The sequence below is a fragment of the Ixodes scapularis genome, unplaced genomic scaffold, assembly GCF_016920785.2.
Source record: "Ixodes scapularis isolate PalLabHiFi unplaced genomic scaffold, ASM1692078v2 PGA_scaffold0__279_contigs__length_252992795, whole genome shotgun sequence".
Taxonomy (NCBI): Eukaryota; Metazoa; Arthropoda; class Arachnida; order Ixodida; family Ixodidae; genus Ixodes; species Ixodes scapularis.
The window spans coordinates 49,927,778-49,954,533 of record NW_024609835.1 but is presented as its reverse complement, the minus strand read 5'-3'; the positions used below and the strand labels follow the sequence as shown (position 1 = coordinate 49,954,533).

The window sequence follows — 26,756 nt, the reverse complement described above, 5'->3', positions numbered from 1 at the left end:
GCATGTTGATATGATTTCAACGAATCGGATATGGAGATATAAGTTAATCAAATGCCTTCCTGGTATTTTTGGTCAGCACCTAGGCCGAAGGTGTTTTACTTCCTGCTTCGGAGTGGTATAATTCCGAGCTCTCATATTTTAAAACCATGGGCGCATTAAAATATTAATAATAATAATCTTCCTTTTTATTTAAAGAAAAAAATGGTGGAGCGAAAGAGAAAAAGCTTGAACAAGAAGCTTGACTGGACCTCAGCCCCATGGGCAGCCATGAACAAACAGTTTTCCTGCAATGAAAACAAAGAATAATCATATACAGAAAATTATACACCAGCAAATGGAATAGCAGAAACAAGACACAGAAAGTTCAAATATATAAAAATATGCTGCCGAACTCTTTAGGAGACATTGTTTCCAGGTTTCTATTTTTTTCTCAGAAGATGCGTAGAACCATAGGAATTTAATACCGAAGCATTTGCTGCCCATACTTCGACCTGCTCGTGGGAACCTTCCAATATTAATTATGGCGGGTCAAGTGGACCGTATTATTTTTTTTTTCTAATCCAGCTGTCTCGTTCAAAAAAAAACTGCCTTTCCTGTTTTCAGTTTTAAGTGTGATTAGAAGTCTATATTCCAGTAGGTTAATGAATTGTTTCAACATTTAAAGATGACTAAACATGGTCTCAGTGTAAGTCATAACTCACCTGCCCGTATAAGCCTAGCTTTCACGGCTTTTCTTTAAACAAATCTGTAAAGCATAAAAAAAAACTCTCTGCATGAAAACACGAAGGAATTCCAGCATACGTAGTTACACAGATATAAAACATTAGATAAGCAGTAATAATAAATATAGTTAATATTTATTATTCTCTTCTTCAGAAGGACCGAAGTCTTGATGTGGTGATGATGATGTCAATTGAATAGTATGACAAGAGGACACCTTACGATATGCAGTTTTCACTCGTTTTCTCTGACATCTTCGTTTACGCGGTTGGTCTGTGTCGCGGCGCTGTTTCTTTACGCGCGCTAATTTTTGAGCGCGCTAAATTTTGCGCGCGCTCATTTTTGCGCGCGGAGCGGACCTGCTGGAAGCGGACCGAGGATTTCCTTGGAAAAACTGCGGCCAGTCCGGGGCCGGTAGAGATACCTCTGCGGGTCCCGGTTCGGAGACCGCTGTGTTAAACCAACCACACGTGAAAATTTGGAAACCAAATAACTTACATTGCTATTCCATGACATATTTTCAGGAAAAAAAGACACCGAGTGTTTAAAGATTATTCACGATCTCTATTAGAGCCAAATACCATTAACATTGACATAAAAACTTTTTTTACGAAAGCAAGTGGCTATTGTTTTTTCAGTGTTAATGCTTAGTCCATTTTCACTTGCCCAAGTCACCAACCTTGACAAAGTACAATTAGCAGCAGCACTGTTTAAAGAGCAAATAAATATACTAGTTTCATCTGCATAAATCACAAATTTAGCAATAGGGTCTATATTCCCAATATAATTTATATAAAATGGTGAAAAAAGAGCGGCGCGAAAATGCTTTCTTGTGGAACCCCTGAAATAATACGTTCTTTATCAGAAGAATGACCACTAATGTTAATATATTGAAAGCGGTGACTCAAGTATGAACTTAGAAGTGATAACGGCAACCCTCGAATACGATAATAAGTAAATTTACAAAGCAGAATGTTATGATCCACAAAATCAAAAGCTTTAGTAAATCTCCGAAACACGCCTGCAACCGTTCTTCTTTTCTCAAAATTATGTAATATATATTGTTTCTGAACAAGAGGGCTTATTTTATGGAACTGTTTTCTTTGAAACCAAACTGCGGAGATGAGATTAATTTGTGCTTATTCGCACATTGTACGAGCCGGGACTGTATTACTTTTTCGAGGCCTTGAGAAAATACCGGGAGGATTGGAATCAGTCGATAGTTGCTGAAATTCTTTTTATTTCTTTTCTTGTGAAGGACACTCACTATCGCTTCTGCATGGCCGTAGAAAATACTCCAGACGAAAAACAAGTATTAAAAACATGAATTACGTGCGGCACCATTATATCAATAACAAACTTTTTTGGACGTATTTTTATATCATCGCAGTCCCAGCTAGAGCTGTTTTTTTTAATTGGAAAAACGTTTTAAAAAATACCTTAGTGTTTGTAAGAGGTTCAAGAAACATGAAATGACAATTTATGAATTCTATGGATCTGTAAACAAAAATGTTTAAAATATTCAATTATTACTCAACAATTATTCAATCAATTTTATTGACTAAAACCATTTAAAGTCATTCAGTATCACGTTCATATGTCAATATCTAGCAAACATTATCAAGTTTCTTGCCGTTTCTCGTTAACTTACCACGTGGGTTCATGAAACAGATTTTATCCAAAGCCATTATGACAAAACAGGTTGATTTTAAATATTAAAAAAATTAAGGGATGTGCGAACAGTGCTTTGGAATTAGTAAAGCTTCGTCCTTCATTACTTTTACAACACAAGTAAAAGTCATAACAAACAGTCCTCTTAGAAGTGTTGAATTCGTACTACTATTTGCATACTTCTATACTAATCGTAAAGTCACACGCTTGAATTATAACTGGTCTCCCGTAGAGTGCAGTACTTCTACGTCCACCCTTTCATCAAATACAACTATTGAGTAAGGCGGATTCTTGGGCGGGTCGGTGTCTGAAACTTGGAGAACACAATAGCGCTTCACGACAGGGACGAAGAGTAGGAACGAGACAACACAGTGCGCTAACTTAAACTGGTTTAATCGTAAGAAAATCAAGGGTATAAATACTCTGCATCATCGCGCCATTCAACCAATCCTATGTCACGCCACTGATCGCAAGAACTGTGTCCCTTTGTAGCCCAAATCGATCGACGCCACGCTGACACATCGATCCCCGCAGTTTTTTTTTTTTTTTATCAGGGCTGCCTCTATAATTTCCCTTACCGTCTTATTTCTATGTTTTCTAATAACAGTGCACAAATTAAATTCAGGTTTTCACCCACAGTCATGGCAGTGCCTCGACAAATGACCGCCACGCTGTCCGCTCTCTTTTTGGTTGTGTTCGCGCCATCTGTCCTTTAGACATCTTCCCGTCTGTCCCACGTACGTTTTACCGCACGTCAGCAGAACCTCATAGACGACGCCTTCTACGCATTCGATTGCGCATGCATTGTGTTGTCTTGTTCCTACTCTTCGTCCCTGTCGTGAAGCGCTATCATGTTCTCCAAGTACAACTATTGGCCTCAGATGCTCTTCGCGGGTGCATTTTAATGGCAGCTATAGCTGCATTGCTTTTTTTTCATCTCTTTTACTTTGTTGTTTCAGAAATAAAAATATAAGACAATAGGTCAAAGTTTTGACAAATTCAAATAATTGAAATTAAGTTTTGAAACAAAAACCACGGCCCGCCGAAACCTATTTAGAAAAGAACGGGGGTCCGCTATGTACAGACTTCATGCCGCATATTTTAGTCACGAAACAACTAGCGCAGTATAAAGTAAAAAACGAAAACTTAACCAACCTGGAAAGTTTGAACTTATAACTACTGTCTAACTAACGTGGCCTCTTCGATTCTATAAGGATAAAACATAACACGCAAAGCATTTCTTCTTAAAATCGATTTCAGGGACTTTAAAGGCTGAACCGGATGTAAGCGATTTAGCGAGCGAGGAGGCGAGCAACGGCGACAACGACCAGAGTCAGCGACGAGCGACGGAGATCTTTCACTGTCGCTCGCCGCGTCGCTTGGTTTTTGTATTTCTAGGAAACGTCGCTCTTCGCCTTGGTCACTTGCACACGTCGGTTTCATGCCGACGGAACCTCAGTTCGTTGCCACTTAGTGCCGCATATTCAGGCAAATTGTTCAAGTAAGTGTTTTCCCATCTGTTTCCGCGGTGTAAGGGTTATCACGTGTGCCTCACACGCGCAAGGTCCCCGTTTCGGTCCCGGGCGGAAACAATGTTTTTGCCAAACCTCAGTTCGTTGCGACCAAGTGCCACATATTAAGGCAAATTGTTCAAGTAAAGGCTGTTTCACATGCTGCGATTCTCGTCCGAAGTCGCTGCGATTTCCAGTAAACGTGTGATTAAAATCGCAGTCGCACTGTCGCAGCAGCTCTGCGACTGGTTTCCACCAAGTTCGTATTTTTTCGCTGAGTCGGTGCGATCGCTTTCTCGTCAACCAGCCGTTCATTAGCCAGCTTTCATCCGCGATAGCTGCGTATTCGAGAATAAATTTAGACAACTAAAAGCATTTGTTTTAATGCTTAATTATTCTAAATTTTTAGTTACATATTGTATTCGTAAAACATTTGTGTTTATTAAGACGCTTTTGTTGTATTTTTGGTAAAGTGAAACGCGTCGCGTCCGTGTCCGAACAGCCGGCCGCGCCGACAGAAATCACGCGATTGTTGGAGCATGTGAAACCAACCATTGCGATCGCACTCGCTGCGTCGGCTGCCGCACCGATTGTTTTCGCAACAGTCGCTGCATGTGAAGCAGGCTTAAATGTTTTCTATCTGTTTCCGTGGTATAAGATTGTTCTTCCGGCAGCGCTAGCGGACGGTGGCAGGAATCGTGAGTTTAAATGGAGCGGCTAAGCGGCCCGTGATGGCCGTGATATGTACTATCGCGGACAATATGGGCTGAAACAGCGCTCCAGTCGGCGCACAGTACTACCTGCGCCGCCTGTCGCCTTGCTCCGCACACATGGCGCACCCTGAGTCCGAGATATTTTCTCACTTGCGCTCGCTGCGCCACTGCGCTCTTCCGGCTGTCTGCAAGCGAGACGGTGGGTGCGACCGCGGGCGTATGTGGTAGGGCGGCGGGGGGAACAAAAGATTACACTTGTCGTTCCCCTTTTGGTATTGATTTACTTTACTCTATCGCGCAAAATCCCGTAGAAAAAACGCTGACTGGTGAAGAAAAAATATTGAAGTGTCTTAAATTTCAACTGCGATTACCGTTTTTGAAAGTCATATCAAAATACGTTGCAGGTTGTTTTTGTTTGATTATAGGTGCATGCACAAAGTGGGACATCGTAAAATAAAGGCCAAAATCTGTATGCCAAAATTAGTCCGGCGCCAATGTGTTTTTTTTTTTTGTTTTTTTTGTTTCACTGATTACAAATGTTCAAAAAACGGTAAGCATACATGTTACTGAGAAGGTTTTGTAACCTTGATTAGCATGAAAAGATTCAAAATAGTATTTCTTTATTACTGGGCCCACGTGTTTGTTTCAAGCAAAACAAGTTGCTGACAAGACACCAATTTTTTGTTCACGAATTCCTATTCTTAATAAGGTGGGACAAACAGTCATATATTTGTCAAGAAAAGGAGATTGAAACTTAATCAAAAGAATATTTGCAGAGGACATTGTCAGACCCAAAAGATTAATAGTCGGCGTGGAAGTTCAACTGCACTATACAAGAAGATCGAGATGAAAAAGTCACCCCTCAAAAGTATGCGTAGTTAACGACGTCAAACAGTGTGTCGCAACCGTAGCATCAAGCTTTGTTCTAATCGGCAAAAGTCCAGTTCAGGGGGTCCTGAGGCGCAGTAAAACTTGCAAAATAATTTAATACCACGTCATCCTCCCCTCACCCGCGACCACGGCTCTCATCCTGTCTGGTAAGAAATCATAGAGCGCGGCCACGAAGTCTGGCTCAGCCCCAAAGCCCTCTCCCATTCATCTCCCATTGCTTTCCACAATTTGTAGGCAGTGGCGTGGTGGAGGGGGCGCCGTGACATGGCTACCTTCATGCGCCTCCATATGTTTTCGATGATATTCAGATCGCCTCCTATTAGGGGCCAAGGCAGCTTCGTCAGGCAGCGCTCCTTGAGGAGATACGAGCGTGACAGCGCATTTTCCACTTCGGCGTTTTCTTGAAATGCACCGAAATGCATGATAGCTGAAAAAGTGAACATTGGGCTAGCAGACGGCCGGAAGAGCGTAGTAGCGCAGTGAGCGCGAGTGATAATTTATCTCGGCCTCAGGGTGCACCGTGTTTAGGGGGCGACGCGACAGGCGGCTCAGGTAGTACCGTGCACAAGCCGCAGCGCTGTTTCAGCTCATATTGTCCGCGATAGTACTTCTGTTTTTGAAGCCTCATCGCCTTCCACTGAGGATTACAAAGTTGTATTTTCGTAAAAACCATCCAAAGAATTTTTGTTTTCTTTAGCTTTGTGATTTTTTTTTTGCAACCTGAAGCGACGGATCTACTTCATATAGGATTTCCGCCCAGAGCTCAGACGGACCGCCACTATGCCGGACATCGTCTCGCTCGGCGCCTTCCAGATGAATCACGTCTGGTTGACGACGATGCACACGCCGGAAACCAAGCAACGCCTCCTGAACGTCAAGGAAAAACCAACGCTGTTGGTTTTTCGTTTTTTTTTTTTTGTTTTTTTTATTCTTGAAGAAATCGTTTACCTTGTCGGTGTGAAGCGCGACCACCAACACGGGGCATCGTTTCATTATGTGTGATTTATTGAACGCCACAGTTAGCCGGGGGCTTATTTGTGTATATGCCCTCAATACGGTGAAACACCGCTTTTTTTTTTCTTTTTTTACTTCCACCGTTTTGTGGATTGTAATAAAACAGTGGTGCTGTGTGTGGGGCATTTAACTGCTTCGTTCGGGCGAGAAATAGAACGCCGTCTCGGCAGCACACTGATAAGAGTGCGAAATGTTTGACGAGATGCTCGAAGATTTTGATGTGGTAACGAAACACGCGAGATGCGTTTCACTCACTTTCAAAAGTCTTCCTACGCCCGATTAGATAAAATATATGCATTTCAGCCTCCGCGGCAGCATTGTTAACCAAGTATCGAGTTATGCCAGTATCTTTTTTTTTTTCTTTTTTTTTCCGACCACTGCGTTGGAACAACAATCGGTGACAAAGTACCGCCGAAGGCAAAGTTCGAGTAGATGCGTTGGAAGCTAAACCATATACCTTGGCTAAACAGTAAACAGTATTTTGAAATAGTATTTTGAAAACGCGGAAGGCGACTTTTTTAGGCATGGGAAATCACAAAGCAAGAGGTAAAAAATGCTAGCGATAGAGAGGTCTCCTGTTTTGGCCTGTGAAACTCGTTGCGCCGAACGAAGGTTAAACTCCGATCTGCAGACGCTCTCTAGAGCGTGGTGTGAAAATCCCGGTGTATGTGTCTGAAGGATTTGGACAGCGTCAAGCTGCAGCTAATACAGCTTCTCCAAGAAGGTTATCGCGGCGTCGTGGTTCGAGCGCGTGCATGGGGAGAAATACCTCATGGGCGAGCAACCAACCAAACTGAACTTAGCTGACGAAAAGAGGAAATCGCTGATATCGACGTGAATGGCATTTTGAGCACGTGCTCGAGCACTACACAGCAGGCGTTTGTTGCGCACTGCAGGCAACTCTTCGACACATAAAGAAAGAGGAACCCTACGTGGGGGAAACTTCTCGAGCCTCTGCCGAAGTTAGCGGGAGAGTAGACAGAAAGCCTGTCTCAGTCAATTACCATTCAGGAAGTCGAACGGGCAATAACGACCTGCCAAATTTAAAAACCCAGGGCCCCATGAAATATCTGCTGAGTTTTTCAAAACAATCAAGGGCGTACTCGCCCATCTGTTGTGGAAAATTTTCTGTAAGGCGTACGAACTGAAAGTGTTACCGCCGTCCTTTACGCGAACTTGCACTGTTTTCATTCCGAAGAGTGACAATCACCCTGGGTAGCGTTGATTACAAAGCATTCGCAAACCTTTTAGCAAGGCGGCTTCAGAGTGTTGCGTGTAGTCTTATAGGTGAACACAAAACGCGTGGGATCCAAGACTATCATAACGAATGTGCATGTCGCCCGCAGCGTGCTAGAAGCGTGTGATGGGGGCATGGGACAAGTATCTGTTCTCCAGATACACCTCCCTAAGGCGCTTGATCGTGTCAAGCACGATGTTCTTTTGTATGTATTAAAACGAGTAAACGAGCGTGATGTCAATTTGGAAGGAGCCAAGATGGCCTATAAAAATTGCACCACACGGCTCGTCGTAAACAGACAAGTGACCGAGCAGATTCATGTGCGAAAGTCCGTAAGGCAAGGGTGCCCTGTTATTAAATTTGTATTTGGAGCTCTTCTGTTTAAGTGTTTTGAACAGGCTTTCGACTGGGAAGCGCCGAGATAAAACTGATTAGCTATGCAGACGGTATAGCAGTGTTTTCCAGTAATAACCGAAGTGTCAGTGCCGCGGTTTCTTTGGCGAAATCTTTTTGTGTGGCTACCGGAGCAGCTATTAACTGGAACAAGTGTCGCGGGTTTTGGCACGGCTCATTGGCCACAGTGCGTTCGAAGTACGAAGGCGTTAGCTGGGACCACGTTTCCTGCACAGACCTTGGTATGCCTTTGAATTGTTACCGCGAGAGCAAAACCTTTTTTGGTAGGGTACGTTGATGGGCTATTTGGTTCATCTTAGTAAAACATTTAAAATAGCGCAAAACAGACAAGGACAATAAGTATACAAGACAGGCGCTTTAGCGCCTGCCCTTTATACTTCTTGTTCTTGTCTTTTTTGCGCTATTTTATGTCTTTCAAAACATTTTTTCGGGGGGTCGCCACCGACCTAAACAGCAGAGTTTCCCCGTTGAAAGCACCGTGACCCGTCATCTTTGCGAAAGCGACGGTTTGCCATATTTTTCTGATTTTAAAGATTTGGTACCTGTTGCAGGCCATACACGTGTTTTCCTGTGATTGTTCCGAAGTTTAATCGTGTTTTTTCTTTGTTTATTTGGAGATCTAAGTGAAAACGTATGAGGCGAGATAACCTTTTTCACCCGGTACGTTAGGGGGGGGGGGGGTGGGGGGGGGGGGGGGGGGGGCTTGGACTGTAACCATTTGCTTGTAAAGCAACTCGTGACGCGTTTCATTTTTCTGCGGGAACAAGATCATCACTTTATTCGCACGTTCATCAAAACAACACTATGGCCTACATTGTCATCCTTTCCCGTTTCTTCGTATGGCGGCACACCAACCAGACTCGTGAGTTTTCTAGACGAGGTCGTTGATGCTATGTTTTTTTGGCGGGCCGGTTTTCTTTCAAATATTAGTCTTTAAGGAGAAAAAAAAAAAAAGAACGCTTACGCGCTGTTTAGTGGTCAGTATGTTTCCGAGGCCGGTGTATGACACGTTTTTTTCTTTTTCCGTTTTTGTAAGGGCGGCCAAGATGTGCCGAGCCAAGTTAACCGTATGTGCATATCACCTACGGTGAAATTTCTCTCTTTAAAGTTACACACCAATACGTTGCCGGTTAAGGTGTGGCTACAGGAAAAGGTTACTGATGTTCCGTGGACGGTTAACTGTGTTTCATACAAGCAGCCTGAGACTATTGAGCATGTATTTATTCTCGGTATAGATGCCGTATTTTTTTGGTGTGTGCTCCAACGCACGCTGAAGAAAGAGCTGGCTATTACCCCATACGGTATTCGTGTTTTTTTTTTTTTCTGTGAGAACAATGATAGTGTACTTTTTTATCTGTTTTTCTTTTGGGTCTTTGCAGCATTTGGCGCACACGTATGGCTGTACGGCATGCCGAGCCCAGTGCTAAAGTTCGCTTCTATTTTTTATTTCTGGTAAAACAAGTCGACAGTGTCCTTTCCACGCGCGAGCCGAAGCTTGAATGGCTAGGACTGTGTAAATTGCTGTTGGAAATTAGATCATTTTAACGTGCCTGTAAAAGTCCTGCAGCGCATCTTTTAACCCGAATTGAAGCGTGTGGTCTGTGTTGCAATAAAAAAATGCTTCTGTGGTAGAGCGGTAATCATGTGCGCCTCACATGTGCAAGGTCCCTGGTTTGATCCCGGGTGGAAAAAAATATATTTTTTTTTTTGCTGATCCTTAGCTTGTTGGCCATCTAGTGCCGCATATTCAGGCAAATTGTTTAAATAGGTGTTTTCAGTCTATCTCCGTGGTGCGGATTCCACTTTCGGACGCGATAGCGAGCGGACGTGCTATGAATCGCTCTGCCTCAGCGGGGGCGGCCGTGCCCGGCCGCGGTGACATCGCTGTTTCCTATATGCCGGCGAAACAGCGAAACTCAGAGTGGTACTTTACGCTGACCATGAAGGACGCCCCTAAGGTCGTACCGGATTGAAGATTTCAAGCAGCCGTTGCACCACGCGCGGGCGTTCTGTCGGATGTGGCGGGATTGGGCGCCTACCAGATGAGCCACGTCTGGTTGCTGAAGTTGCGCACGCCGGAGGCGAAGGTGAAACTGCTGGAGGCCGGAAGCCTGCAGGCAAAAAGCCAGCTGTGCCACGTCGTCGACCACAGCCGGAGAAAGCTGCGTATAAAGCTTCACTGGGTGACCTTGACGTCCCGATAGATTCGGTGCGGTGGGCCTTCGAGCCGTACGGGCCTGTCAAGGGTATCACTTGAGAGACCTAGAAGGTCGAAGGCTTCATGGACGTCGAGTCCACAACGCTGGTCGTGCGGATGACGATGAACGAAGGTGTACCGCTGGGAGCCTCCCACACCAGCTTCGGATTGGCGGGGACACGGTCCTGGTTGTCGTCCAAGGGCGCGCACCGATAGGCCTGCGCTGCCGGCGCACGGACCATATTTGTCGAGGCTGCAAAGCGCCTCGGTGCTCGTAGAGACGGGCCTTCGGACATAAAACCAAGGACTGCGTCAAGAGATACGCCCATGTCACTAGCAGCAACACCGACATGGTAGCATCTGAGCTGGTGATGGACGAGGACGAGGCCGAGATGGCAGCGGCACCGTCGACTTCACTGGCCCAGAAAACACGCAGCGAGGCGGCAGCGGCCTGCGCAGTACCCGGACCGGTGGCACTGGAACCTTCGCGCAGAGCACCGATAGGAAGAATGGCCACGGATGTGAGCAAAGACGTCGTACACAACCAAGCCACAGAGACTCCAAGCGCCCCGGCGGGACCCGCCCAGCGAGGAGACACCGTGGTCTCCAGGGACGTCGACCACAGCAAAGCCATGGACGTCGAGACAGGAAGCGCGAAACGGGCACTGAAGGACCCTCCTCCAGGCGCGGGGGAGGCTCGGCTGAGGCGCCTTGAATGCGAACGGTGTGGCAAGATAGAACGTTTCAAAACCCAATATCCGCCTTTTTCGCGCGACAAGGAGCAGACGCACTAAGCAACAAGGAGCAGACGCACTAAGAGAACACAAAACTTACACAAGGTCTTCTTGACACTAACGGGTCAAGAAGAGCTTGTGCAAGTTTTGTGTTCTCCACCGGGCTTGCACCTAAAGCCTATGCTTGAAAGATTCCTACGTGTGGGCACTATAAATGCGCGACGTCTATGTTCAAGTCGCAGGCAATGTAAGCTCAGCCGCTTGTTTGCCAATAAAGACCTCGACAATGTTGCAGTGTAGATTCAAAGATAGAACGCGAAGACCGGACGGAAAGCATGGTGCAGCTTTTCGGATCACAGTGCAATGTGTGCTTTAGTCACGCAGTTGGGATGTCCGGAAAGTGTTTAGTGCTCCTTACCATTAGAACGGTTGAACAAGTGATCAGTTGCGAGTCGGGTAGGATGGTGGTACTCTATGATTTTCCCTTTGGCAGTTCCACTTTTCGCATCTTGTATTTATGCACCCAACCGGGTCGAGGAAATGCGTTTATATATATATATATATATATATATATATATATATATATATATATATATATATATATATATATATATATATATATATATATATATATATATATATATATATATATATATATATATATAACGAAGTATGTTTAAACTGATCGCTTAGTCATTTTGTCGGGGATTTTAACTGCGTTTATGTACCAGAGGATAGACCGAACAGAGCACGATATAGTGATGCTAGTTCTGAATACGTGTGCGATATGGTGCAGTGGTATGAAATGGAGGACGTTGCTCACTACACATCAAGTGCAAGGTGACTGTACTTCCAATGAGCTATGCCACGCGCATTTAGACAAGACCTACGTTTTCCTCGAACTTATCGCGATAAGCAGAAATTACGTGGTGGATCATGTGTCTTTTAATAATAACTGCCTCGTTTTTTTTATGTAGGACTCCTTCCCGGGAAATCAGCAAGAATTTCAGTTTGGAATGGTGGAAATGTAGTACTAATTTATTAGATGACGATACCTTCGTTGGTAGTGTTCGGGAAAGGCTCGGACCTTTGACTCGCGCAAGGAGGGGGGGGGGGGGGGGGGGGGGGGGGGGGTTTGTAGGGGTATCGGTGCGAAATGGGGGCGCTTTAAAGAATAAATGAGTGCCCTCGAAAGATTAAGTTTTTCTAAAACACGATGGAACGAAACAGATAAGAGAGCTAAGCTGCCTGGTACAAGAGTCATAATGCGCCAAGAATGTCGTTCACCAGGTTTGTTTTCAGGTGACATAATCAGGTCGAAAAATAACTCGAAGCTCTTGATGCCGAACGTTTTAAGGGGGCCACGGTGCGATCGCGTTTAAAACGGTTATCGCTTCGAGAGATACCAATAAAACAAGCTTCGGGAATTGAAAAGAAGTACGCGCGTGGGAGTGAAATAAGCGAAATCTTGCAACAAAGGGTGCTGTCTAGTGATCGAAAGACCATGGAACGCGCGTTCGTCGAATATTATTAAAAGCGGTTCAGTTACCGCGCGCCGAAATTGACGGAGCTTGAAAGGCTTTACCTGCCATTAATGACGAGGCTAGACGACAACCTCAGAAAAAGAACTAGAAGAACCGATACTGTTGTGCGAAGTTGAAAAAGCGACAAACCATTTGAAACCGAGAAAATCGTCTGGGCCGGGGATATTCTGGAGATAGAATTTAAAACCTCCAAAAAGACCAAATTGCACCTTTATGGCTTAGTGTGTTTACTGAAGCGTACAGAGAGAGAGAGAGAGAAAACCTTTATTTTCGCTCCAAGTCCGGAGCTCCCTCTTTTTTTCACCATTCATCACCAAGCATGGTTTTGACATGTCGGACGAGGAGGGGCCATAGTGTAGCCTCGAGTGTCTTGGGTGACTTGGCCCACTCTGTCCAGGTCTGAGGGAGGTGGTGGGAAGGGAGGGGTGAAAGAAGTAGGTTACGCGATGTGTGGGCGTTAGGGCAATCCCACAAGAAGTGTACGTTAGATGGATAGCCGGTACAATGTGGGCAGACTGGTCGGCCAGGACGTCCTTGGATGAAGTGAGTGTAGTGTGGTGTCATGAGAGTCTGTGTTTGTGCACGTCTAATAAGGGTAGAGTCAGACCGGCTAAATATGAATGAGGGAGTGTGTAAAGTGGTGGTGGTGTTGTCTGAGTTCGAGCAGCAAGGCTGTACGTTCCTTGTGCATTTGTTTCCGGTGTTCTTTGGGGTCATAGGGTTCGGGCCAGAGGGTGGGAGGTCCCGGAATAGAATTCTCTCGGGAGAGTGTGTGCGCTCGTAGATTTCCTCCAAGTCCCTGATGACCCGGTACCCATTCTATATTGAAGTGTAGGTGCGGGTGTGCGTGAAGGTGTCGTTGTAGTATGGAGTGTATGTGGAAAGGTAAGTCATTGTCTCGAAAGCAGCGGCACGCTCCCTGGTTGTCTGTGCGGATAAGAATTGTATCGGTTGACTGGGTATGTTCTGTGATGGCTTCGGCGATGGCGAGTATTTCTGCGGCCGTCGAGGAAGGGACTCCTTCGTGTTCACGGGATGAAGATGATCGGGGTCCAATCACTGCCGTTCTACTCCTGGTAGGTGTGTGGCTCGCGTCTGTGTAGTACACGTCTGTGTCTGAAGGGGTGCGTGAGAGTACCCGGCGGGCATGAGCTTCGCGGCGGGGTTAGTGGTTGTCAGGAGACATGTTCTGTGGAATGGGGAGAACAGTTATGCGTGGGAGCGAGTCCCAGGGTGGGGTCGGGGGTGGGAGGGGCGGAAGTTTGGATGTGTCGTCTTGTTGATGGGCGAGGATCTGGCGCCCCTGTTGTGATGTTATCAATCGCTGGTGCTGTGCATGTTCGTGTATAGTGATGCGATCATCTAGCGAGTTAAAAAGGCCAGTGTCTGTGATTAGATGCACAGGCGCAAATCGGGGGACTCCTAGAGCCAGTCGCGTGCATTTCCGGAGTGCGGTTTCTAGCTTCTTTGTTTGGGTTCGAGTTAGTGTAACATATGGGAGGTGATACATGACTCGTGTGTAAACGAGCGCCTCGATGGTCTTGCGGAGCTCATGCTCCTTGAGGCCTCGACTGCGTCTCGTAACGCGTCTAAGCATGTTGTGTATCTGGTTAATTTGGCGTATGATGTATCCTATCCACACATCGGCTTTCCCATTCTGTTGGAGATGGAAGCCGAGAACTTTAATAGTGTGCTTTCGTGGAATGGGTTTGCCATCTATGTGGAGGTGTATGAGGTCTCTATATGTTTCAGCTTTCTCGCCTGTGCCATTGGTAACGACGACATATTCGGACTTGGCGGGTGGGCAGGTGAGGCCTATAGTCTGAACGTATTGGTGTATGATATTGAGGCCTGCCTGTATGGTTTGTTCCTGTTCCGCCGGTGAGCCTGTGTTGCTCCAAATGGTTATGTCGTCCGCGTATAGATTATGGTGTAGGTCGGGGATAGTTGCGAGAGCCTGTGGGAGGTTTTTTAAGGCCAAATTAAAAAGAATGGGAGAGAGGATGGCTCCTTGAGGCACACCTGCGGTGAGTGTGTATTTTGGTGAAGTATAGTCATCGACTTGTATCTGTATTGTGCGGTTCGTCAGGAAGGCTGCGATGTAGTTGTACATCTTTGACCCAGGCTTCATGTCAATGAGGTTATCCAGAATGGCGCGGTGTGTGACGTTATCAAATGCTTTGTGTAAGTCTATCCCTGCAATCGTGCATAGTTGCGATGAGCTGGGGTATTTGTAGATATCTTCGTGTATGCGCATCATTGTGTCCTGTGTGCACGCGTGCTTGCGGAAGCCAGTCATAGTGTAGCTTAGTGCGTCGGTGTTGTCCAGATGCCATTCTAGTCGATGTAGGGCCATCTTCTCCATCAGCTTACCTCTGCACGATGTAAGGGAGATAGGTCGGAGGTTAGTAATGCTATCAGGTGTTTTTCCTGGTTTGGGTATGAGGATCACGAGCGACTCCTTCCATTCCTGTGGAAGAATGCCCGTATCCCATGCCTCGCTAATATACTGAAGGAGTGAGTCCAAGTAAGTCTCCGGAAGGTTTCGGAACATCGCGTAAGTGATCTTGTCCATGCCGGGGGTGGTGTTCCTTTTTAGGTTATGGAGAGCCGATACTAGTTCGCTCATGGTAAAAGGGGAGTTGATCCCTCTGGATTGGTCCTCAAGTGTTTCGGGGGGGGGGGGGGGTAAGAGGGAAGTGGGAGGGGGTGGATTTTCTATGGGTAGAATAGTTGCTGAATGTCGTTGGCGAGATCGTTCTTTGTCTTGTTGGTGTGCATTTGTAATTTCGTAATAGTGTGTCTCGGTTTGGATTGACCTAGTAGCGTACGCAGGATTTGCCATACTCGCGGCGTGTGGAGCTGGCCGTTCAGTTGATCGCATAATTGTAGCCAGTTCTCCGTGGCAAGTGAGTAAGCGTAGTCCTGTGCTTCCTCGGTTATGGTTTGAATGACTCTTTTGAGACGTCGATTGGTCTTGTTTTTCCGCCATTTCTGAACTATCCTGTGACGTTTGTCCCAGAGGTTGACTAAATGGGAGTCCATGAATGGATGGTCTATGTCGCGGGCTATCGTTTTTGTGTGCTTGCTGTACGCGTTGAGCACTGCTTTTGTCCAGGCGGAGAGTGTGGCAGGAGTCGAGGAAGCGGACTCTAGTTCTTCTCGAACCCGGGCCCATTTCGTGATCTTGGTGCGGGGCCCTCGGTTTGGCGTGTTGCGGTCCCTGGCAAATGTTAAGGTGGTTACTAGTATGCAGCGGTCACTGCCCAACGTCTCCAATGTGTTCTCCCACGATGCTGTTGGGTTACCTCTGTACCAAGTCAGGTCTGGGTTGGTGTCGTGCTCGACACTGTTTCCCACCCTTGTAGGTATTGTGGTGCCGTTTAGAAGAGAAAACCGGCTGTCAGACATAAAGGCCTCCAGTTTTCGTCCGTTGGGTGTTGTGTGTGTGTAGTCCCATGCGGTGTTGTGGCTGTTGAAGTCACCGGCCACGAGCAAGGGGTGGCCCCTGTATGCGGCGGAGTGCTTCGACAGCCAACTGAGAGATACGTTGTGGTGATTAGGTAGCCAATAAGTGTTGGTAATTATTGTGTCCTTGGAGTTTGAACTCAGGCGGCATTGAACAGTGACATGTTCCTGTGTCGTTGTGTTAATGTGGGACGTGTCGATCTGCACAGCAGCTACATGATTAGCGACGTATGTGGCCACAAGTGTGGGTGTAGTGGTGCCGGTGTGTGAGGCTTTGTCTCGTCGAGTAATACTGGGTTGCGTGAAGAGCTGATAGCCTGGGAGAGCTATCGACCCGGTTGTTTCTTGTAGGAGTATGATGTCTAATTTGACTGCGGCATTCTGAATGTGGTATGTGAGGAGTCCTTTTTTTTCGTTTCAGTCCGCGACAGTTCCATTGCCAGGTAGTGCTGTGCTCTGTATGAGATGAAGATGATAGGGGCTGTGTTACATTGGGCGTACGTTGCTTAGCCATCGTGTGAGAGTGGGGAGCTGGCCGCTGCCTCGGAGACGATGATCTTGTTTGGGCTATCCGGAATGTAAGGGGATGTCGTGTGTGGGCGTTTTCGTAGAAGCATTTCGTTCCTAGCGAGAGTTGCCTGGACGTTGGCTAGGATTGAATCGAACTGTTCGATTCGTTGGGTGAGGTGGGCGACTTGTTCCGCGAGACTTTGCATAAGTGCGTCGCGTTTCTCCATGGTCTCCTGTAGCTGAGTTATATTGTTTTGCATGTGGATCATGGTGGCTTTGATTTGTGGCAATTCAGCGAGGATTGGTCAGTGTTTGGAGTGGTGCTGGGGGGTGTGGGGAGCGTGAGGAGCGGGGTTTGTGGTCTGGTTGTGTGTGGCTGAAGACCTGCCTGCATAGCCTTGACAATATTGTCCGTGATAGGGGCGGCGCGCGCCTGTTCCAATGCCTGGCTGTACATAAGATGGGGTTGTGTTGTGCTGCTATTTTCTCTTAGTCGCTGTTCTGGTCCGTTGAACGAATTTTCTTTCGAGATATTTCTGGTTTGGTTTTTGTCGATGGTGGTCTTGTGGCGTCGGCGAGGATTATGGTCCAGTCCTCTGCTTGGCGCTGATGCGACCGCTTCGGTCGCTGGCTTTTTGGTGATGGTCTGTGCTGTTTTAGGTTGATGCCCCGGGCTGCGACTGCGATTGCGGCTGGAGTTATCGAGTGCCGCAAACCAGTTCGATGTGGGCAGGGCAGGCCAGTGCACTGTGCTGTGAAAGGTTGGTGGGTCCTTGCGGGGCAAATGAGTTGTAAGGAATCGCTCGCGGCGGTATTGTAGGCCTGCTTGCATATGTTCGTCGGCTTGCGCACGGGCTGGGCATGTCGGTGTTCCGGGTGGGTGCTCGCCCTGACAGTTCAGACAAAATGGTTCGCACGTGTGCGGTGTTGCGATGCCTGTCTCGATGGGTAAGGTCGTGCTACATGTGGGACACGTTATTGATATTGTCTTTTTGGGGCACACATCGTCTTGGTGGCCGATCGCGTAGCAGTGGTGGCATTGGAGGCTGCGCGGGCGATAGGGGTAAAGTCGCATCACGACGCGGTTGTACAGCGCGTAGCGTGGAAGTTGGGTGCCCTTGACTGTAATGAGGATGGAGTTGGATGTGCCAATCCGTCTGGTGTGGAGGATTCTAGGGCCTTGTACTTGTAGTTTTTGTCGAATGACTTCTTCAGATATGTGTAGTTGGATGCCGTGGATCACACCCCGCGCGTTGGCAGCACTGACCGCGAGGTAGGTTCGGACTGGGTGTGCGGCGTCGGCGAAGCTCACTTGTTGTAGTTGCAGCAATTTTCTTTCTACGGTAGGGCGATATGTGTCAATAGCGACAAGATTTTGAATGTCTCGCACTTTGATATATGTGTCTGAATGTTCGTTGGAAGTTAGGGATGCGGCTTCGATGATTCGATCGCCGATTTCGTGGTGGGGTAAGGCGGATAGGTTGAGGCCGTCGGTGAACTTCACGATAATGGTTACGTAGTTTGTGTAGCGGGTGGCTTGACCGTTGGCCGGTCGCCACTCCGTGTCCATGGCTTGGGGAGATGATTGCATCCTAGCGCGGTCACGAGGGAGGCCGGCCTGGGTGAGGCCTCGCGGCGCAAACTCGGCCTCCGAACGGTTTTAGGCGTAGCAAGCCTAGTATGGAGTTGGCTGATGTGACGAAAAGTATGACGACGTTGGTCAAATTGTCCCACTCACCGAATGGCAGGAGGGTTCTTGGATCCCTGTGTTGACGTTCTGTGAAATCGGTGCGAAAATCTTGGGTTCGCAGCGATATTTGAGGAAGCCCGAAGGGCATGTATTGACTTGGTGGCACCACTTCCTCCCTGAAGCGTACAGTTTTAAAGCTTTGCATCCGTCCTTTCTATGTACCCTTATGATTTTAGTTCTCAAGTGTGAAGATCACGAGAAGTTTCATCAAGTAGGATCCTATCGTTCTATACCATTGACCAATGCTGATTACATAATTTTCATGAAAGTGCTTGAAGAACGGTTACAGAGCGTTATAAATATTATAGTCAGTCCGCATTAAACACGTGGCATCAAGGGGAGGAGCATCGTCACAAATGTACATGTTGCGTGTTCCATTCTAGAATGCTGTGATGCTATGAACCAAGGTTGCATTGTTACAGGTAGACCTTGAAAAAAGCCTTTGATCGTGTGGCCCACAATATTATTTTTTTTTCTATTTTGGCACTCGTTAACTTGGTACCACTTTTGCGTGATGGCGTGCACATGGCATACCACAACTGCGTCACCAGTTTAGTTATCAGTAAACGTGTTAGCGAATGGATTTGCCTTTTTTCATCAGTGTGACAAGGTTCTAGCTCCCCTTTCGCCGCTGCTTTTTGTATCTTCTTGGAGCCTTTTTGTTTTGGTGTTATTAGCGACAGTTATATAAAAGCATATAGATACAAGCGAGTGAAGTTCGTCTGCTCTCGCACGCGGATGATGCAACTATTTTTTGTACCGATAAGGAAAGTGTGAAAAGAGCCACTGACGTGAGGTTTTTCTTACTGGCTGTGGAAAGGTTTCGCGGGCCTGGCATACTGCAGTTTGGATGAGAATGGGTGCAGAAGGAAAGGAAGCCCTACCGAAAAATCCGGTATAACTTTTCGCTATCCGGATTATGGAACCGGAAATTTATCTGGAATCTATCTGGAATCTATCTGGAATTTAGGTTTTCAGAAATAATTCCTTTTTCTGCAATCTGGATTTCGGGTTTCCAGTAACAAATTTCCGGTTCCATAATCCGGATAGTGAAAAGTTATACCGGATTTTTCGGTAGGGAGGGGAACAGATGGCGATGAGGAATATAGGATGATGAATTACAGGTTAACAAAATAAAGTGAAATAAAGACTCTGCTAGAGACCAATAAAAAGCGAGAAAATGGGCACATCTAGGACGCGAGTACCACAAAGTGTTCACAAAGAACTGCAAGAAAATGACGATGAAACTATAACTGGCACACAACTGGAGACGATGGTGTTTTATATAGCAGTGCAGGCAGTGTTAGTGGTGCTGCTCTTTTATTATCACATATAGATAGGATCTTTGAGTGGTGCAAGTTTTGGGAACTAGGACGTAATGTTGGTAAGTTTGTCCACGGTACTTTTGAAGTAAAACGGGATGTCATCCGAAGATGTTATTTTACTGGCAGACATAAATTGAATCAAAGCACCAGGGATGGGCAAAATACATGCAAATATGTATCGAAATACAAATACAAAATACTTCGTCAAAAATGTGTTTAATTACAAATATAATAATTACATTTCCAAAAAAGCATTTAAATACAAGATACAAATACAACCAAATGTATTTGGTCTCCTCCAAATACTTTTACAAATACATTCCTGAAAACTTGCGGGCACCTGCAACGGGTTTCTGGGTATCTCATTTTAATTTTGCATCGCACACTTCGGAGTTAGTGTGGGAGGTAAATATAATCACATAAATATAATCACAAAATTATATAAAGGTAAATATAATATATAATCACAAAAAAAGTAATCAGCTTGGACGTAATAGGTGAAAAAAGTAGAGAGATTCAAGCAACTTTTTTTCTCGATTACATTTTGGTACAGACCAACAAAGAACCGAGACAACCAAGACGCGCAGCACCAGCAAGAGATTTTTTGATTGTTGCAACTCGCACCAGTTACGAAAATCTGGATGACCCGCGCATTTAGAGTGTTCCAGGCAAAAATATGGATGGAAATCAGGCTGGAAAGCATCACAAGTTGTCACAGGCATTTATTCAGCCAATCTGCCCGTGAACGCCGATTTCGTCACTATTCTTGCCCTGGACTAGCACCGTAATCACAAAATCACTAAACGCGTGTGCTTGATTGAGAGACACTGCATTCAGCGCAGAACGTAGTATTCTTCCTGCTCTGGACACGTCTTAGGATGACCAAAATGAGTCGTGACAATAAATTTGAAGGATGTATTTTCGCCCACAAAATTGTATTTAATTACAATTGTCTTTGAAATACACACGTTTTAGTATTTAAATACACAGGACAAATACATTACCATATTTGTAATTAAATACAAATGCAAAATACAGAAAGTATTTGAAATACGTATTTTAAATAATTGTATTTGAAATACTGCCCATCAATGCAAAGCACTAATGTAATGTATATGGGGATGAATTTGTCGAAAACGTTTTGTTTTAATGTTGATGTCAGCCAGTCCATTAGAAACGCTAGCCGTACTTTAATATTTTTTATTCGTAAGCTGCATTGGTGCTCCCAAAAAACTGAAGAAAACAACCTATTAATGCTTAGTAAGACCGATACGCGTGTGTTTTGTTGGACTTGCACTAAGCGTATTTTATAGATAAGCTGAAAAAACATCAGTCGTGCCATAAGGTTTCTATCGGGAAGTTATCGTAGAAACACCCGTGTGAAAATGTTAAGAAGATGATTGAATAGAAATCCCTCTTTTAAAACAAAAAAAACAAAAAACCTCCGCATGAAAATTTTTAATTTTATCTTCAGTAACCTGCCGGATTTAACAATAATCGCTAGTTTCAAGTGCCAAACTATGTGCGAAGTCACGTAAATCATACGATGAAAACCAAACAAATATTTTGTCGCACCAACTACAAGAAATAGTAATTTCTTTCTCACTCACAATCACCAATTAAGTGGAAGGCATTGCTTGAGTTTGCCATTATAAACATTAACGTGAGATTGTCAATTACTTGAGAAAGTCAGACCGATTTTCATATAGCTTGTTTTTAACTTTATATTGTATTCATTTACAAGACTTTACTGGTTTGCTACCTGTTCACGTTACACAAACGAGTTTCCTTTTACTTATATTCGGCTGTACCTGCTATATTCGTCAGAAGGAAAAGAGTGCAGGCGAGCTGGTTAAACGACATAATTGAAATCCCTGAGAAAAGGGGAAAGACAAGCAACTTGTGTTGTCTTGTCCGTGTTTTTATTTTCCCCTTTTCTCATGTTTTTTCAACTATGACTTGCTAAAATGTTTTGGTGCTGCGGGTTTTTTTGTAAAAAAATAAATAAGTACATTGTAATCGCCACACGACGTCAGCGTAGAGATTTTCACACCGTAAAGATGTCCACAACGTAAAGATTTCCACACCGTAAAGATTTGCACACCGCTTCGTAAGTTGAACATACGCTTGAACACTTCGCGAACCGTTTCGTACAGTGTCGATTCACAATGTTCACTCAAGGTTCAAGCCCAAACGCCTCGGGGGAGAATTCAGGCACCAACAGAAAAGAAAAAAAAAAAAGCGATATATCTTCCGCTTGGCCTCCCACAGAAGCGACGGAGGTCGCTAAGTACATTGCATTTCCCTTATCGCCTTTGCCTTGTATTTTAAGTAGATTCGCTCCGTGCACAGATATATTTTTTTTGTATTTGTACGTATGTCTACTCTTTCTTTTGAAAATTCGAGGAAAAAAATAAGAATATGTGATGTGAAATTCATGATGCACCCCTTCGACAGCCTCTGTGGGCGTCAGCTTTTTTCTTTCTTTTTCGTACTCGCTTCCACTGCCTAATGTTTATATAATTTTGTTGCCAGGGAAGAGCAACATCATCAAGAAAAGTGTTCAAGTGATTAACGACATATAACAAAAGTAAGTGTCGACAGAGCGAGAACTTCGATAACTCGAACGTTCCTCGGTAAATCCCTCGCCGCCTAAAGGGTGACCCTGACGGCTGGAGCTGCAAGCAATTTGTGTTCGTCAACTTTTAGCCTTGACATTTAGCCTTTACGTGCATTACTCTCAATGTTTTGGTTCTAAAATTCAGTAAATGTCTTCATCTCACTTAAAAAAGTTCAAACTGACAAAAAGCGTTAAAAAAAGCAACAGTTAGCCCTTACTTTGTTCTTTAGCACTATTTCTGCACGGTTACTTCGATGTAAGGCTGGCATTCTTGGGCAACCCTGCGTTTCGTATTCTAAACTACTTTTAGTATGTGCGTGGGTTCAAGTGTGGACGAACAGATCACAACACAGTTTATTCAAACGGGTAGTTGCGCAATTCTGTTCTTGTCTTTCGCACTGCTGAGAGGGTTTCATCCAAAACAACTATCACAACGGAATAAGTCGACACGCAGCACTCTTCGTGATCCTCCACACTAGCTTGTAAGAGTAACATCTAAAAAAAATTGCAGACGTCTTTGGAGGAAACAGCGTTGCATGGTTGTGCTGTAGACTAACTCTATAAACCAACTCAACTCACTGACGTCACGACACTGCGGTGACGCTGCTGTCGGTACTGCGCGTTTGCAAACACCCCCCCCCCCCGTGTTAGTGTGTTAGTGTATACTCTGCACCACTGTAAATCGTGCCGCAGCCGACGCTACACTCCGTTGGAGCCAATCAAGCACAGTCAAAATTGCATCGTCACGGCTGTTGTTGTCTTTGTCGGTTCGCTATCGCCGGCTAAACCAATCACGCACGAAAAAATGAGCAAGATTCTGGCACATTCACTGTGCGTGATTGGTTATTTACTGAAAGAAAACGCACGAAGAGCTTCGTGACCATGCACTGTTGGTTCAGCCTGAATGGCAGCACCAAAAGTGTTGCCAATCAGGTGCGGCAGTTTTCGGTGCGGCAGTTTTTGGTGCTGCAGTTTTTTGTGGCGCAGTTTTTGGTGCTGCAGTTCTTGTTGTTGCAGTTTTCGGTGCTGCAGTTTTTGGTGCTGCACTTATTTGTGCTGCAGTTAATGGTGCTGCAGTTTTTGGTGCTGCAGTTCCTGGTGCGACTGTTTCCGGTGCGGTAGTTTCTGGTGCAGCAGTTTTTGGTGGTGCAGTTGTTGGTGTGGTAGTTATTGGTGCGGCAGTTTTGGGTGCGGCAGTTCTTGTTGAAGGTTTTGGTGCGGCTGTTGTTGGTGCGGCAGTTGTTGATGCGGCAGTTTTTGGTGCGGCAGTTGTTGGTGCGGCAGTTTCTGGTGCGGCAGTTTTGGGTGCGGCAGTTCTTGTTGCAGGTTTTGGTGCCAAAGTTTTTGGGTCCTGCAGTTATTTGTGCTGCAGTTAATGGTGCTGCTGTTTTTTGGTGCTGCAGTGTTTGGTGCTGCAGTACTTGTTGCAGTTTTTGGTGCTGCAGTTTGTGGTGCTGCAGTTTCTGGTGCGGCTGTTTCTGGTGTGGCTGTTTCTGGTGCGGTAGTTTCTGGTGCGGCAGTTTTTGGTGCGGCAGTTGTTGGTGTGGTAGTTTTTGGTGCGGCAGTTGTTGGTTCGGCATTTTTTGGTGCGGCAGTTTTGGTGCGGCTGTTGTTGGTGTGGCAGTTGTTGATGCGGCAGTTTTTGGTGCGGCAGTTTTTGGTGCGGCAGTTTCTGATGCGGCAGTTTTTGGTGCGGCAGTTTTTGGTGCGGCAGTTTCTGATGCGGCAGTTTTTGGTGCGGCAGTTTTTGGTGCGAAAATTGTCGGTGCGGTAGTTTTGGGTGCGGCAGTTGTTGGTGCGGTAGTTTTTGGTGCGGCAGTTTTGGTGCGGCAGTTGTTGGGGCGGCAGGTTTTGATACGGCAGTTTTGGGTGCGGTATTTTATGTCCGGCAGTTTTTGTTGCGGCAGTTCTTGGTGCGGCCCTTTTTTGTGGCGCACTTTTTGCACCAGAAGTGCTTATCTGGATGCAAAGAGCTAAGTGAAACGAATCACAGCCTATATTCCATTTCACCAAAACAGAAACGGAGTATAGGCTGTCATCCACGTGTGAATTCGCCTTCTGTTGAGAAGTTTCTATTTTAGCTTGTTTGCTGGGTGTGGTCTGGCATTTGTAACCTATGTTCGTCATTTGCATAATCTACACTGCGTCTATGGTTTGAAACAATGGCGTGACAGCCGTAATTGCACGGTAAGCTTAATCGAGGTATGAGCTTATTACCCGTTGGCCAAGAAGTGGGGTCTACCCACTTCTAGAGAATCGATTCACAACGTTTCGGTGTAAAATTTTGAGAATTTCAGCTGCCACGCAAACACGCCATGTAGGCCTGTACATTTTTTCATGTGCGCTGAACCAACATATATTAAACGGTGAAAGTAACAGTTGCATGAACTAATGTAGTATTATTCTTAATTTTTAGGAACAATTATCGTTTCGCGCCGGTCGGTTACGTTAATAAACAAATAAAACAAGTATGAATTTGACTCAATGCAAATCTCTATTTGGCACGCATATGCCGTGACGGATCAAAAATGCATCACACCCACGTCGTCCAGCAATGCAATACATTCAGATTTTTTTTTCAGGGGAAACATTAAATGAACAGAAATATCTGTTCATGCAGTTGCTTCTTTAAATCGTAATGTATGACTAAAAACGTAGAAAAAACACATGTGAGCGCTACCTAAATGACGGATATCTTTCATTTTTCCTACAGTTAAAAGTTTGTTATCCAAACTTTAAAATTGTGGAATGTCATCTGAACACCCAATGGTAGAAATAAAATTAAAACAAGAGCCAATTTAGCATTCCGCACAATTGTGTGTAGCACTAATGTACCTGTTGCAAAACGTACAGCGCCACGACGGCAGGGAATTTCGGGAACCCTCGGTACAGATCACGCGCTTTCTCGTTGCGCCTCCGTGACTGCGCGCGCGTCCTGGCAGCTACCGCCAGGAGCCGTTGCATCCATCCGCCATCCCGCACATCCGCCGAGTCGTACGTCGCTGGCGGCGTACCGTATCTGTGGCAGCGTAAAGGCATCGCGACAGGTGAACTTATTTAAATGCGTTATTCGTCGCAAGTTACCTTCACGTATTGAAGCGTCACCGAATCCATATATTTTGCACCGCAATCGTGGCAGGTTTCGACCAGGGTCGACAAAGCGTTGGTGAAGCAGACGAAAGAGCCGGTACAAAGAAGAGAAATGAGAAAGGGGCAGCTGATTGGTTCGTCGCTCGTCCGCTCGGCTGCTCAAAAGTTGTTGCCGTGGTAACCTGCGCCTGCACGTGGTAGCGGGAAAAGAGACATTGGGAGGGGCGTACCGAGGACTCCCAATATTCGTCGCGTTGGGACTTTTGCAAAGGGTCGATTGGTCGCTTAAAAAGAAAAAAAAGGACATAACTGTAAAAAAAGAAAATCGAGAAGACATTTTTTTGAATAACAAGAGTTCGTCTTCCAGTTCGCGCACACCTTACCTGTACAGGAAATAAGCGAGACTCCAAATGCTTCTTTAAAAAAACTAGGAATAAATGAGGAGAGAAGAGAGGGGGGGGGGGGGGGGGGGGTTACGCTAACGGCCATTCCCAACCGCTCTCCCTAGGGCCAGTTTCGATAGATAAGCTGAACGCAAAACGGGAGAAAGCCCATTCCTCCAGTCCAGAAAGTTCTTACAACGAGCACCTCGCATGCGGCTAGACTGTTATCTAGGGGCGCCCATAATGCGACATCCTCCCCTACCACCTTTAAAAGGTTCTCCCCCCGAACTCCGCACTTATTGTTCCGTTAGCCGCCCCCAACCCCCTCCCCCCTCGCAAAGAAGCCGATTCAGGCAGTGCAGGGAGCTCACAGCGAGAAAGGACCTCGGCAATTACGCCCCTGCTCGAGTGGTATCAAGCGGGCAGCCTCGCGGAGTGGTGCCGCTGTTAGCGTTAATTGCGAAGTGGGACTCACCGGCGCGGAATGCTGGCTGCTGCCCGTTCGTAAGGCGAAAAATCTTCAATGTCTGGTCGGGGTCTGGGGACCTCGGCCTTTGCTGAAACGAGTGGCCTTTTTGTATTGCGACCTCCGGTGTGCGGCGCCAGTCCTCCGCGGCCATTGTGTCCCAATGGCAGTAACTACGGTGACCTCGGTGGCGAAATTCTATAGCGTCGAAATGCATTGACCGTTAGACTGGCTGGTCTAACGGCCCCGACGCTTTTCCGAACTAATTGAAATGGAGACCCCGTGCATGAGCGCACCATACTCCGTTTCAACGTAAGACTGGATGCGGCCAACGCTACGAGGCGATAGGACCAGTTGAATGGCGACAAAAACGAAACCGTTAGCCATCTTTGTCTATGTATACTCTATCATCGCTAAACCAATAATGTATAGGAACGGTCCAGTGGCTTGCACTCTTATTAAGTGTGTTTGTGGTTGTATACGTGTTCGTGCCTTCGA

The 26,756-nt window shown here is 45.9% G+C and overlaps 1 protein-coding gene and 1 pseudogene across 1 annotated transcript; one reads left to right on the top strand and one right to left on the bottom strand.

The window, feature by feature from the left end:
* Positions 1-10,467: 10,467 nt before the first annotated feature.
* LOC8037992 lies at positions 10,468-11,147 on the top strand (annotated as a pseudogene).
* Positions 11,148-23,248: 12,101 nt separating this feature from the next.
* LOC121836723 (zyxin-like) lies at positions 23,249-24,446 on the bottom strand. The gene is made up of 2 exons (XM_042291810.1): positions 24,311-24,446; positions 23,249-24,255 (listed from the first exon to the last, which is right to left on the bottom strand). Exons 1-2 carry the CDS (start codon positions 24,444-24,446, stop codon positions 23,249-23,251), a joined length of 1,143 nt encoding a protein of 380 aa, XP_042147744.1.
* Positions 24,447-26,756: the final 2,310 nt, after the last annotated feature.

What these genes read in the sequence shown, in the direction of transcription:
- LOC121836723 (XM_042291810.1), bottom strand. Translation starts at nt 24,446, where the DNA reads ATGACGAACATAGGTTACAAATGCCAGACCACACCCAGCAAACAAGCT. An exon ending in GGTGAAATGGAATATAGGCT is followed by an intron (nt 24,256 to 24,310) that starts GTGATTCGTTTC and finishes TGGTGCAAAAAG; the next exon opens with TGCGCCACAAAAAAGGGCCG.